The 14,233-nt window shown below is 42.2% G+C and overlaps 1 protein-coding gene across 2 annotated transcripts in view; it reads left to right on the plus strand.

Annotated features, from left to right (window-relative positions):
* The window catches only part of LOC142588391 (uncharacterized), a 43,931-nt gene that overhangs the window by 20,217 nt on the left and 9,481 nt on the right, over positions 1-14,233 (plus strand). The window contains exons 7-10 of one of the 2 annotated variants that reach the window (XR_012829708.1): positions 2,576-2,626; positions 8,186-8,221; positions 9,802-9,992; positions 10,467-10,526. Coding sequence is in view for 1 of the 2 variants with exons in the window: in XM_075700028.1 (XP_075556143.1) it covers positions 2,576-2,626; positions 8,186-8,221; positions 10,467-10,526 (147 nt within the window). In the remaining variant the exon portion in view is untranslated. The remainder of the gene's footprint in view (positions 1-2,575; positions 2,627-8,185; positions 8,222-9,801; positions 9,993-10,466; positions 10,527-14,233) is intronic. The other variant, XM_075700028.1, reaches the window with a different exon arrangement.

The following is a 14,233-nucleotide window of genomic DNA, read 5'->3' on the forward strand; positions in this document are numbered from 1 at the left end:
GATAATATCAGACTACTTGCTTGGCGCATAGCCATAAAAATACATATGGATAGCTACCCTGAAAAATGTACCGTTCAGCTTCGATGCCACCATAAATAACTGTATGTCGTATGGCGCAGTTATGGAGACGGTCGATCTCTCTTTTCAAATTCTAGCGAATGTCACCAGCAAAGCTAATGCATTAATTAGGCGCAATGTGGTAGTTCCGGTTGGTTCTTCTTCATCTATGCATTGCTTATACAGAAGGGCCTTTACACTAGTTACAAGACAGCTAGCATGCTCAATTAGATATTGTGCGCGAGTAAAGAGTTATGAAGGTTCAATGCACACGTTAAAATCTATGCCAGGCGAAGCTTAGTGCAGCGATAATTAGATGCTGTACAATTAATGGCAATGCTTACACGTTTGCTTACTCTCAACCTATGCACCGAGTAATCTCCCGGAATGTATTGTTTATCTCCCGCAAAGGTGACAAATTTATTGTGATCCAGTTTTTATGTTTATGCACTACATTGTTCACAAGTTATGCAAAAGAGCAATCTCATATTTAGGCGGATGCACGCAGCAATGTCAGGAGGACGACGGCGACGCATGATGCTTGTTGAGGGAAGAATATTGTTGGCCGCCGTGTGCACAGAAAAGTGCCACAAGTATCAAGGAACATTTACTGTAGCAAAGTGGGGCGAATCCATTCTGAAAGATTGGCCAAGAACGAGCACATTCCCAGTTGCTCGTGACGAATCGCTAAACAAAGTAGCTCAAGGAATCGATGCAGTATAGATCACCTTTCTATTAAGAAATCGATGTGCTTTAGAGATACTGTGATAGGGCCTGAAATGTTCAGGTTTTATGTAGGAATCGTAGGGAACAATGGGGGTCCATTCTAGAGCATTGACCGGGAACGGGCATACGCACACGTGCTTAGTGACTGCATAAAAATAAAGTATGCGCAAGAATGCGTTGAATGTAGATCACCATTGCTTATTAACTGATTGATGTGCTTTAGAGATAGCCGTGACGCGACGTGTGTTCAGGTTTTATGTAGGAAGTTAATATAATAATAATATAGTTATTTGCATACAAGGTCAGCTTACAAGGGTTGTATTTTCATATAACCTTCGCTAATAGGGGCTGAAATTTTTATTTTTCCGGAATTTTAAAAATTGCCTGTTGTAGACAACGTGTTCGGAGTCCTTGAGCTCGATTATACACAGAGGGGAACACTACTTGTACGGAAAATCGAGACACATATTCGACTAATAAAACGAATTACCTTCTTAAACAGTTACGTTACAGCACGTATTGTAATTCAAGAATGATAGGCGTAGAGGGTAAAGGCGTATCCACTTGTAATGAGTTTTCAGAATGACACCAGTTCGAAATATGCGCAATCAAACTCTCCGCAAAAAAGGCGCCGTAAAGTTGTTCCACTTCATTTTTTAACCAAACGCTCTTTTATGTATTCACGTACAAAAGGAACTGGAATGCCCGCGTATACTGCCCCATAATTTAGATATGTAATATATCGTAACTGGTACCTTCCAGGAAATTAATTTCGAGTAGGTATGTCTTACTACCTTATCGGCTACAATTCATAAATTGTAATATCTACCATAAATTATTAATCATGAAGGTGATTAGTGAATTCTTGTTAGTGAGTTGAATGTATTTCGATTTCTTGTGCTAGCAATGTCCGCTTCTTCGAATAATCCCACTCAAGGAAAAGTATTCTGCTACAGCCATTATTTTTAAATTCCGGGAAAGTTAGCAATGACCACCCAGCATATTCGCAGATATATCCGTCACTATTGCGGTGAACACAACAGACCCCAGCTACCAGACAGCCCAGTGAAACCTAAGACAGTAGGCAAAAAAAGTGCGCTTTAAATAGGGCGAACCTTTTAGTTGCTTAAGGCTATTTACAGTGAACCACGTACTCAGTCAACGATAGAGGATAACTGCCGATCAATGACAGATGCATTTGTTTTAGGAGTGAATATAAAATAAGCTGGGGGTGATGAACATGATGATGCTCATGGCAAGCATTTCGTGTACTCTGTAGGCACGTGGCTATCATTACCAGCATTGAAAGGGATATTCCAGGTTTTGTGCCGATCATTCACATATTCCGCTGACAGCGCCCTATATATTTATTCCTTCAGTGCTTCATGAATAAATTCTTGTAAGTCAGCGCTGTGTGCTTGTCGCTCTCTCGTGTCCTTGTCTTGTGCTCTGTCCTTTTCCAATATAGTTCCTCGTTGGTCTTCCATCTGGACGCGTAAACACTTAAGAAAATGTAGCACATGAGTTTTTTCACGCATACTGTCTCCTACGATCCCACCTAACACACATCAGAACTCTTCTAATACAGAACAAATATTTAACAGGCACGTGTTAGTGGTGCTCACAATGACTCGACCACTTGAGAAAGGCTAGCAGCTTCATCGAACTGTTGAAAGATGACACTGTTCTTGCAAATAACAGAATGCAGGCCGCTATATCGCTGGGAACAAGTTATCGGTGTGAGGCTTGAATCAACAATTATTTGTAACTCAAACCCTTTTTATGCTGTTAGGTGGTGGATACGGAATGATGGATCCGATGATGGGAGGAATGGGAGCCATGGGTGAGTACGATTGCTCCTGCGTAACTAGTCCGAGTTGTCTTGTAAGTCTCGTTGCTCGAACGATGTCAGCAAAATCGTTTTTGACCCCGCCTCACCTGTTTTCTCTCTATGGGCCCCTTTTTCTTGCATCATCCCTCAGAGCACATAATAGTGCAGCAACGCAAGAAAAAGAAAAGGAACAATAACAAAGCAGATACAAGGTCTTCTTTCAATTATAGAAGAAAAAGAAATGCGCTTGCTGTCGGCAACGCCTTTCTGTTGTATTAGCAACTATACGTGGCTTCTCTAGCATTCTACATATTTTAATTCAATCTAAGAAAATCAAAACAGATCATTCAGGCACTTTCTCCAGAAACAGTCAGACGGTGCAAAGACAGCACTCGAAAACAAGGGCTACCACAATGATGGTGACTGAATAAAAAAAAAAAAAAGAACGGCACGCTAGTGGTCGTCGCTAGCGCTAGGTTGCTGAATATAGGTGCCATCGGCCGACGTAAGATGCCATTAGTACGCTTGCTTGGCCAAAGCTATATAAGTGCAGTAGATACAGGTTGCCTTCACTAATTCGATGCCACCGCAGCTCTTAGATTTTCGTAGCCGCCAAAAATGACGAGGCTCTTCCCGAAGGGGTTTTCGCGAAAGCGTCGTGGCAATACGCACTTTTTGCACCATTTCGAGTCGCTCACATCAAGGGCGTCGGCCGCTCGAGCCGCATTACACTATCAGCCAAGCGAGCGAGCATGCAGCAGGCGTTACAAGTGACAGGCTGTTCCTAATAAGTATCATTTCCGTTCCGGCTCTTTTGTGGCGCGTCACTTCTCCTTTCAGCTTATTTACTTCCTACTTCATGACACGTTAATCAATGGCATAAGTAGTTTATGGTAATAGGTTATCTACACCGCCTACTATTAAGCACGCTTTTGATTATGTGATGCGTTTCTTAAATATCCACTGCCCCCATTACAGAAGCAAACCTTCGCCCACTAGGAAGAGCGTGCGCATCTCACAGGCATTTACTGAGGACATTAGATCTTAGGAAATAGAAGAGTGGTTAACACCTTCGCACCTGCTAGCGGAGGTCTATAAATGCAAGAGTGTGGTAATATGCAGCATATCCAATATCAATTGAATAATCTTTGTTATTACATTCACATTTATTTGATACATTCATGTTTGAAAAATTTGAATATTCGTTATCTGCCAAATGTTTGGGATACGAGGGGTTTAGACAACGTACAGAGACGAACTCCAGATGTCCACACCCAAATGGCAACTAGATCCAGCTAGAGGGAGCGTAGCTGAACCTTGCAATGAGTATGCGTGCATGAAGCGCAGAAAAAGAACAGAAAATTTAGAAGGGTAGAACGCGATCGATGGTCTCCCAAAGCATCTGCAATGACTTATATTCATCATACGCCATCCCGCAAACGCAGATGATTGGAGCACTCTGCTTCAATTTACTCTCCGCACATAATTCACGCGAGCTGTCACATGTTTACGTCACCCGAATGCGAATTCTCCAGTGAATATGCTTGCTACCGATTTCTTTCTCTTCATTGTTGCTCGTATATTTTTTCTTCGATTTAATTTTTTTTCAGCGAACGTGACTGAGATACCTCCAGGCTTCCTATACGGCCTGGCGCATACTGAGAAAGAACTCAGTTTATTACTGAGGGCCACGAGTGGTTCAAGGACGCATAATGGTTCCCGATTCTTAATATTGTAGGAATCGAGTATCAGTATATTTTCTACCACTTTGCGCTTTCCTAACACTATATTCTTGTCCTACATTCGGAAACATCCGCGTGATACACAGTGCGCCGGCTAAATACGAATAGTTGTCTTTCCTTTCTACATTGCAGGATACTCTCATCGGCGCAACAAAGCGTCTGCTCTAAGTATACATTCGCCTACGGTAGAGGCCGGTGACATACCACATGAAAAATGAAAAGGGAGGGCTTTTGGGCTGCACCTCACTCTGCAACTTTTCTTTTGGTTGGGTATTCTTGCTTGAGAGTAGAGGCCCTACATAATTCCAGTGGAACTCATTGGTGCTCTCTGCACTCTTGCACAGATCACTGAAACTTTCTTCTTCTGTCTTGCAAGCTGGGCAGCACGCAGATCTGGTCCTTTAGAAAACAAACCTGTCATCATTGCTCAGACGCAAATTTATTCTACATTCTGCTCAAGCAATCTCTTGAAGGCAAAAGGAAGCCGCACATATTCTGAACTTGAAGGCACGTACCGAAGCGTGCATTTCAAGATAGTACACGCAACTTGCAGACGTAAGTTTCAATGAGCGGGGCAATGACAAGGTTACATAGATCATGATTCGCACACATAAAACACCACACGGTTCTAGAAATTACAGACAATAGAACGAAGAGTACTGTCTTCGGCACCGAATAAACTGGGTAGCATTTGTGCTAAGGTAAAAAAGAAACAGACATCGAATAAAAGAAGTAGCAGGGTAGGGTAAGCACAAAAGCCCTTTTATTTGATGCTTTACTGCTGTGGTATATCAGCTTCCTCTACCGTATGGGAATGCCTACGTTGGCCATGCGGGTCGTTCCGCTAGCTGAAAAAGGAAACAAAGAACCACAAAATATCACAATAAAAATGAAAACACGAATGCAAAGCGAGCATAATCACAAGAAGGTTTGCATTCGGGTGACACACACTTACGACAACTCAAGAGAATTATGTATACAGGGGCTATAAATGAATTATGTACAGAAGGATTAGAGTCGTCATATTGTCTGCGTTTACGAGGGGATGTATGACGAGTATGAGTTCTGGCTGGCTATCAGTTACGTTCTTCTCTATCACTGTGTTTCATCCGCTCACCATGAGCCCATGCCCATTGTAAGTTTCAGCTGTGCTATGTGTAGCTGGGGCTAGTTGCAAGCTAACGCCCGTCCTGTTTACTTTCGCGTTCGTGTAGTGTTTTCCACGGCCGTACACATAGTAACTGTTTACGGACTAGCCCCGTTGTCCGTTATATTTTGCATATTATGAGCAATGCTCACCGTCCTTCAGCCTAAGACAGCGATATAAGTGTGATTGCTCTGCGCAGCATCTAAATGTTACGTTGATGCCTGGTCACTTTCAAGCCCTTATCAAAAATAATGGCAAAATTTATTTGAATGTCTGTTGACTATAGTTACAAGACTTACCCACAGTCAATTGAAAACCTAACAGTACTTAGGCTTCCTAAAAACTTCCTGATAATATACTATCAACAATTGGCCATTGACATTTATTTCAAACATATTCTTAGACTTCAAACTTCCCACTAAGAATCTATAAACACTTTTCTTTAGCCCTGCTAGTAAGAACATTTGAACAGAAACGTATTGATAAATGTTCTGCAGCCGTACCAAATAAAAACTAACATTTTCTTTAGATGCCTGGGTAACAGTGTGTCGAAAATTGACTACTCACTTTCAATTAAAGCATGCTATAGACTTGCTTTCGGCACATTTCTAGCATTATGCAAACACTAGTTTAGGCACCATTGTAACTTCTTAAGCTATTTCCAGCCAGGTACCAATATTTTCGATTTAGACACCCTAAATAAATTGTTCACAATCGGTCACAGTATTTCAATTTCAACGTATAGAACCCTGCTTATAAATGTGTACTGTCCTTGAGAGTTACAGCTTCATAATCATTCAGGGTACGACTATATCAACACTAGACAGCTTCGTAGAATGCTCTAAGCCGCAACTATTCAGTCGACATTTTTGTACCCATTACGTGGGGCGCCCTTGTAGATATGTAAATTGGTCTGAAGACAGTATTCATTAATTACCTGAGATTTTTACACTCTGTGCAGGTGAAGGTACACAGTACAGAAGTAGCCGCACTATGCATCACAAATACATTACATTATTTCATCCCTCCAAATCGGGAACGGGAGAAATAGATATGTGGTTATGCGAAGCTGAAGCTTTAACGTCGTGGGCATTAATTGTGCTCTCGCTATACTAGATATATGTTTGTTCATGTAAGCTTGTGCTGTTAGAAGCTAGGCGTAAGAACGAAAAAAAAGGAGTAGTTATGTATGCTGGAAGAGAAACTTGGGCGAGTTGGTGGTGATTCATGTTTGGCAAATTAATAGCGCAATAGAGACAGGGATGAAGGAATAGAAGAACACGACACTGGCGCTGCCTCACAACTGAAGTATATTTTGAGGAAAGTCACGTTTATATACACCAGCCAACACAGGCCAACATGTCCACGAACGAGCGACTGCGCATGCGCATTAGGCGCCATCCGGTGTATATAAATGTGACTTTCTTCAAAATAAACCTCAGTTGTGAGTTCAGCGCTAGTCTCGTGTTCTCCTTTTCCTTAGTTCCCTTGTTGTTGTCGGTTTCGCGCTGTTAATTTCTGAAACATGAATAGTTATGTGCGCAATGCCATTCGAGACTTAGGGGTGTGCCTTAAACAAGTGTGGCGAGCATGGTCGTCGAGTCAATTGTTTAGTGGGGTTAGTTGCTTAAAATCTCCTTTCAGATCACTGATGTTGCGTATTAATTTTTTTTGAGTAAAGTCTCATTTATATACACCCTACATCATTTATATACACTTTATATACACCATTTATATACACCATTTGTATACACATTTATATACACCGCGCCGCTTGTGTCCCGTCCTTCATACTTTGTGGTTGCATGTGTTTGCGCTGTAACAATTTTTATGTCAAGATGTTGCTTATGTCAGGCACATAAGCGGACGCTTACTTTACATATTTTGTTATTTTACACCAAAGCATTGAAACGTGGGGAAAAAGCGTAGGGGCCTGGAAACTTATATATGCGGTTTTCTAACACGAAGGACGTCTTGAAGTTCGAATATGCATTATTAGACCACTTTTATATATTGGCTAAATATTTTCGGCTAGTTAGCCCATTAAATGTGTCAGAACAAGTGACCTCGTTTGTGGAAGATTTGTGCTGACTGAACACCGTTGGTCCCGTCCTCGGATTTCCTGGCCTTATATGTTAACAGGTTGGCCATATTGGGGGGGAACCCGTTAAATTTTAGACACTCCGGAGACCCCTGCTCCGCAATGTGTTACGAGAGTCGCTATTGGCAAGCCAACGCAGCACTTTCCAAACTTGCTAAGCTAATAGTTTGGCATAACAGAGTGCTAACCGGGATAAGTATATTTCCGCCTTAGCCTCTTTGTTGGATGTGTAAATCAATTCATGTGAAAGCTTGTTTTTGTTCCTAAATGTACCTCACGTTTGCATAATTTAGGTGAGACGTTCGTTTTCTTTGTTTAAAGTTAAGGAAATATCTGGATTTTGATTTACAATCAAGAGCCGGCTTTCTAAAATATTTTTTAGATACACCTTAAAAGTATTTCTATTGTTACATAATAGCCGTATCGGTTGACACAGTTCAAAGGTGCGCGTTTGAATACATAATTTAGCCTAGTCTGGAAGCATTTCAGCAACTGCTTTTCATTATGATCATTATACTCCCATTTTGTGAAGCTGTATGGGCCCGTTATGATCTAGAACTATCTTTTTTATATATTTGCAGGCACATCGATGGTAATACAGCAAATGGGAAGCACGTGTAAGTGGAGCGAACCTGAATGCAAATTCTGTAATATATAACGGCGGCATTTACACCACTTCAGAATAACAGATCCTACTTGGCGGGCAGCGTCTGCATCGTTTAAACTTTAGTTTAGCGCTATGTTTTTTTTTTACTTTTACGTGGTGCACTTAGTTGCTGCTCCTCCGTGAGTTGCTTTGTAGTAGCTTAGAATTGCGTTAATTTTAGCAAGAAGCACTATCTGTCAGCTTCGTAATAAGAATAATCATCATAATATTTCATACTCATACAACTATCTGTAAAAAACTTCTATGTGTACTAAATCTTGAACATTATGTACTTGGACCGTTAATGGAGTACTGTAACTGGTTGATTTTAACAAATGTTTCTTGGGAAAAGTTGGAGTATCCATAAATAATAAAATACGCGCCGAGAAACGCCAGAGTTGCATTAACTTGTTTACCCGCACACAATGACCGAGAACATATATTTATGAAATTGGGCTGCGGAGATTGCGGTAGCGGGTGGGGAACCTGGCTGCGACGGTCACATTTAAATGGAAACATAATGTGAAAACGCTCGTGTAGATTGATTCAGGTGCGTATTGAAGAATTTCAGGTATTGAAAATGAACCAGGAGTTTCCGCTATCGCGCTCCTCATAATCAGATCGAATTTTTAGAGTGCAAGACCCTAGAATTTAGCCTCATTATTTTATATGTTTAAGGAACTTTGATTTTAGACTACAGTAACAAGTAACGGCAAAATTTACATTTCGTAACTAGTATGCGTCTATGGTAAAAAAAATGGCTGCTAAATCGACAGAAAGATATAAGGTGCCTCAGCTAAATTGCGCCAAAGCTTTACTAAAGCAGGTGCGTGCTACTCAATTTACGCAACTTTGCTAATTGTTTTCTTTTATGTCTTGAAGCGTATTGACTAAATAAAAAAGTTTATTTAGAGACACTTTTTATTATTCACTGCTACGTAAAGAAACTCAGCTTTAAACATAATCGACTGCATTGAAACAAATGTTCCCATTTTATCAGCTACACTGTGTGCACGCCCACAACCAATAAAGAGTAAAACACCTCTTGTGGGTGTGCGGATGACATTTATAATGACATTGCGATAAGTTAACAAGAAAAGATGCCACGTTAGTGTAATTGCATGCAGCATCCTTAGCACCCTCAAATATGTTTTGAACAAACGATTGCAGTTGGACACAGAAATGCATATGAAAGAGCTTCAAGAGAGTGATAGATTTATTGCAATGGTCTTGGCCTCCTGTTCTGAGAAGGGTTTGACAAGCGGGGCAGCGTAGATACGATATAATGACACAGCAATGGTGCTGGGCCATAGCGTTCTTTTTTTTTTTGGCATAAGGAAGTACTTTTTGGAGCAACACTTAGCAGATGCCGAGTTCTGTGCGGTAAGTAGTGTGTGCGGTGTAATCTGGTTTCGGTCGGCCATGTCTGCGGTGCTTGAGAGCTACTGCTTTGCATGAAGCGGTTCTCGGCGACAGCGCGCCCTGCTTCGCCATGTGACCAGATGTGAGTTTTGTATAAACAAGAACAACGTTTTTCTCAACTCCTAACAGGGACCATTCAAGAAACTTGGTTACACAGTAGAAGTTGGAAAGCGCCATGTAGACAACATTTTACCACAAGAATTTTCAGAATTGGTTCAACATTAGAGGAGGCAGAAGAGAATAAAATATCGCATCTCCTTGCTGTCAAAAGGCAAACTTCACTGCCAACGCAGACGCCCTCGCCCTTTACCTCGACTAGTGTGAGCAAGCTGCCTTTCTTGCCTGCCTTCCCCGACACCGGATCCGAGTCACCGGGACACGGTCATGTGACAGTATTGAGAAATATGAAGGAAAACGCAGTAAGAAAGAGTTACTTGAAAATTGTTCTTCGGGCAAGTTAATTTATATCTTATACTTAAAACTCTAGCGAGCTAACCAGTAGGATACTTTAAACCGGCAGACAGAAAGAAAATACACCCGCATTAAGTCAACGTGTAAATTGACCAGTACCAATGTGCGTATCTCACGTAAATGATTTTGTATGCATGCTAAAGAACCCAATGTGGCTAAAATTGAGAAGGAAGCTTGCTCTAGCGTATCTGTCATGGCTTTGGGGTGTTAAACACGAATTAGAATCATCATTATTCTCTGAGTGCCCAAGCGCGCAACTAATTCAGTGTAAGATGTTTTACTAGGCTTATGCACGTAAGAACCTTTGTTTTTCTTTCTTTTAGTAAGTGAAACAGCAACCAGCATAACGAGAACAGTCGTGGATAGCCAACGTGCAAGTGCGAGTAAGTATTGCTTGCGGAAATATTTCTTGAAAAAGGGGAACACTGGAATTTATGATGTTGTAACATAGCCGCGCTTTAGATGCACTCAATGTATGCTCCGTACATTTGGTGCCGTCATGTGCCGCTAAGCTCTCTACTTAACTGCCACTGCACATTTGTTTTTGTAGTCGTAATGCGCTCTGCTTCTGAGTGCGATTTTTGTCCCTACTTTTTCGCACATGTGTGACTTCAGCAAAAACAGATGACGGTGCTCCAATATTCAGTGCAATGGGCTTGCAGTTGGACGCAGATATTGTTTTTGCGTGGTTTATATCCAACTTAATTATCCTAATGCAGAATGCAATCGTGGGATGTATGACGTTGTCATCGCCTATCATTTCGCTGCCGAGAAAATGCCTAAATTTTTTCTTATGTTTGTCGAGTCGAAGCTTATGCAACTACCTTAACGACTCAAGGTTTCGGGTATTGTTTCTGACAAGCAGTCTCATTTTCTGTCCAAATAAAAGCACTGGTAGAGCAAGTCAGCTGTTTCCCTAATATTTCTGACAGATTTGCTGATATTAGATGAGGAGGCGCGTCGTCTTTGATACGTATACTTACAGTATGTGCTCTTCAGGAAGAAAAATTTGCATGCTCTTCTCCTGCGTGTTGCAGCGTATCACATATCTCACAATATCATTACAAAACACTCTATCGATTGTAAAGCAGAGGTCCTGACAGGCGTTTGGGCATTGCTTGGGCGTGTGTAAAAAGCTTAGTGACGTCGACGACTCATCAGCTCCATCACCAGTTGCTAAGGCTTCTTGAGACCTCTTCGCAATTTTAAGTGCGTTAGCAAGTGTCAAAGCGGAAAGGCGATGTGTGTGAAGTGTGCGAAGCAGGTCCCGTAGTATCTGTCTATGGGTATATATATGTATAGTGCAACTGGCAGTGTCACCGTCACTATCACTACCGTCGGTTACAATTTTCTCCTCGAAGAGGCAGCAAATGTGTCGAGTGAGCTCTTGAACAACACTTTGCAATGCGGCGAACGCGCTTTAAATCATGGAATCGGGACCTCAAAAGCGACGAAATAAATGCGAATGCATTTGGGTCGCATTTCTTACTAAATCCTCACTGAATTTTTCACTAAGCACTTAGAACACCAGCTAACCTTTTGGCAGACATTTACCGAACATGAGAATGCGAAGGTGCATGAATTTGCGAAGCCACACAGAAACCAAGTTGCGGTGTCGGAGTTCTATTCAACAGATGCCTCGCGTGTTCCATGGCTTTTCTGCATTCCTGATGTGCTGACTTCTCTACCGAAAATTGCTTGTAAATGAACTAGTAAGGTAACAGAATGACAGTATTGAACATTACGATATAATTTAATTTTGTGGAAAGGGTGCATATAAGTTCACTCAGGTGGATGCTTCACCGAGCAAATCTTTATGACAGAGTTTTAATGTTAGAGTGAGGAGACGAGAGAATGCTGAAACTATCTCGTAATAACGGCGGCAGAATTTTGATCAACTATCTGTGCAATCATGATGTTTACATGCATACAAAGACAACCATGCCAATCAGCACATCTTAGCGATTGTTACGTGCCGCTGTTTTGTGTCAAAAACTTAATAATTTTTGGCGCAGAGAATAATGCTTTAGTATACGCAAGAAAAAAACTTGCACCCGCAAAAAAAAATTGTTGTATCATGCTCCATCCGATGCGAAGTCGTCAAATTGTAGGGCTGACACTGCTATGTCCCGACGCACTGGGACTCACGGAAACAAAAAAAAAAAAAAAAGAACTTTGCCGCCGTCTGTCAGAAAGCTACGCAAGGCCGCGCCTTTTGTAAACGAGATGTGCGATTTTATCACAAGAGAGCGGTGTTTGCCCCTCTTGTAATAAATATGAAGATGAAAAGGCTACATATTGCACTTGTAGCGTTCGTCATTGTATTTGACTGGCGTTGTGTTACGTGCCGTTTTATCACTGCTGCTCATCAAGCCAAACAGTTCAGACGTACTTTTAATCCGATTAGCATTCTTAGTCGACTTCATACGATTTCCGGAGTTTATGCACCTATCTTTCCATCTGTGTCTGTAATTGTTTTCCCGCACACCTGAGTCTTTGTATGGTAAATGACTTCACCACAAGACGACAGTGTTTAAGGAATCGGGCTTCAAACAGACTGTCGCACCAATGTCGGTCAGTGGGTATGTGCCATTCCTTACAGAACCTCTACAACGTAAACTTGGGTCGTCGGGTAAGTGCCACTAGGGACCCGATAACGTAAAACTATTCCAACATATTTTTATTCCAATATCCTGACGTCAACTTTGCGTAACCGCCAACGCAAGCATCCGGCGGTAACCGGCAGGGTTGTCTGAACAGACCAACTAAACGCTCTCCTCGTTCATAGGAGGTCACTTTTGTTTGCTTGAAAAACGAATAACATTGCCTACACTGAGCGGCTTGTCTTATCTAATTGGCTGACAAGAGGCGAAGAGCACGCTCAAGTGGAGAGGAATTCGACGGGGCCGAGCCAGTGCACTGAAAATCGATAACCCGATGAAGAGGGTAGTGCCGGCGTCTGCGATTGTTCCGTTTTTTCTTACCTAGCTTGCGGTGGCAGGTCGAAAATTGCGGCGGCATGGAACGGAAGCTTAAGAATGACGCTAAAATGGATCCTCAGCAAAGAAGAGTTTGCCCAACGAGGTCGTAAAAGTGCCGAAAGTTCTCGAAAACGTTACACGGCCACGCAAAAAGATTTATTATACGCAAATAAACCCATGCTCTCCGGCAGGTGCGAATAGCCAGTGCCTGAGCGATCGGCGTTAGCCACGTTTTTTTTTTTCGGAACGGGGCAGCCTGTGGCCATTCAGAAGAAAATTCAGTTTTGTTCGGCATATTAATGCATCTTTAACGCGTACGCGTAACTTTGACGCGGTGAGTTTTCGCGGTTTTGTGGCGTCGCGTGAGAGGCAGGTGAAGTGGGTGCAGCCCGAAAACTTTTGACCAATAGGCGAGGAAAAATGGCGAAAACGCGGCGAATCAGAAATGACCATTTTTCTTTTTTTCGTTCCAATCATGCATAATCAGTGTGTACATGTCATATCAGATGAGGAGCTATCGCGGTTTTCGTGCCGCCGCGTGCCTGACGGGCGAAGTGGGGGTGGTCCAAAAAAGTTTTTCACCAATAGCGGAGGGCTGAATTATTGCAGAATTAGAACAGAAACGTTTGGAATAGCTTTACGTTATAGCGCCCTAGGTGTGTGCCGATCTTCAATAAAAAGAAAAAAAATTAAAATCTCGCCTCTAACTGGGCGGAATCAAACTCGTGCCACGTATGCTCAGGCAATCTCGTCTGAGCATATATGCGCACACACGCGACGCGCGGACTTCGAGGCGGCGCCGCCAGACGGCGCAGCCTGTGCAGAGAGATGTGCGAGAAATGTGCCTGGCTGCATGCGGGCCTCGTATGTGACGCGTTTTGGCGTTGGTAACATGCGATGTGTTGCTACGCTGGTTCAACGCTAATCGCATTCACGTCGACATCATTAGTAAGATGCTTTCGGTCGGAATTTTCAAAAACACTGGGTGAACTGTTCTTTCAACAGATTGCAGAACTGCGCTGGAAATTGTTTTATCAGCGGGAAGGTTTCTGAAACAGTCACGAACTTTCCCACAGTTGATTTTCGCATGTCCTTTTTTTTTACCCTAT

The sequence above is a fragment of the Dermacentor variabilis genome, chromosome 7 (assembly GCF_050947875.1).
Source record: "Dermacentor variabilis isolate Ectoservices chromosome 7, ASM5094787v1, whole genome shotgun sequence".
Taxonomy (NCBI): domain Eukaryota; kingdom Metazoa; phylum Arthropoda; class Arachnida; order Ixodida; family Ixodidae; genus Dermacentor; species Dermacentor variabilis.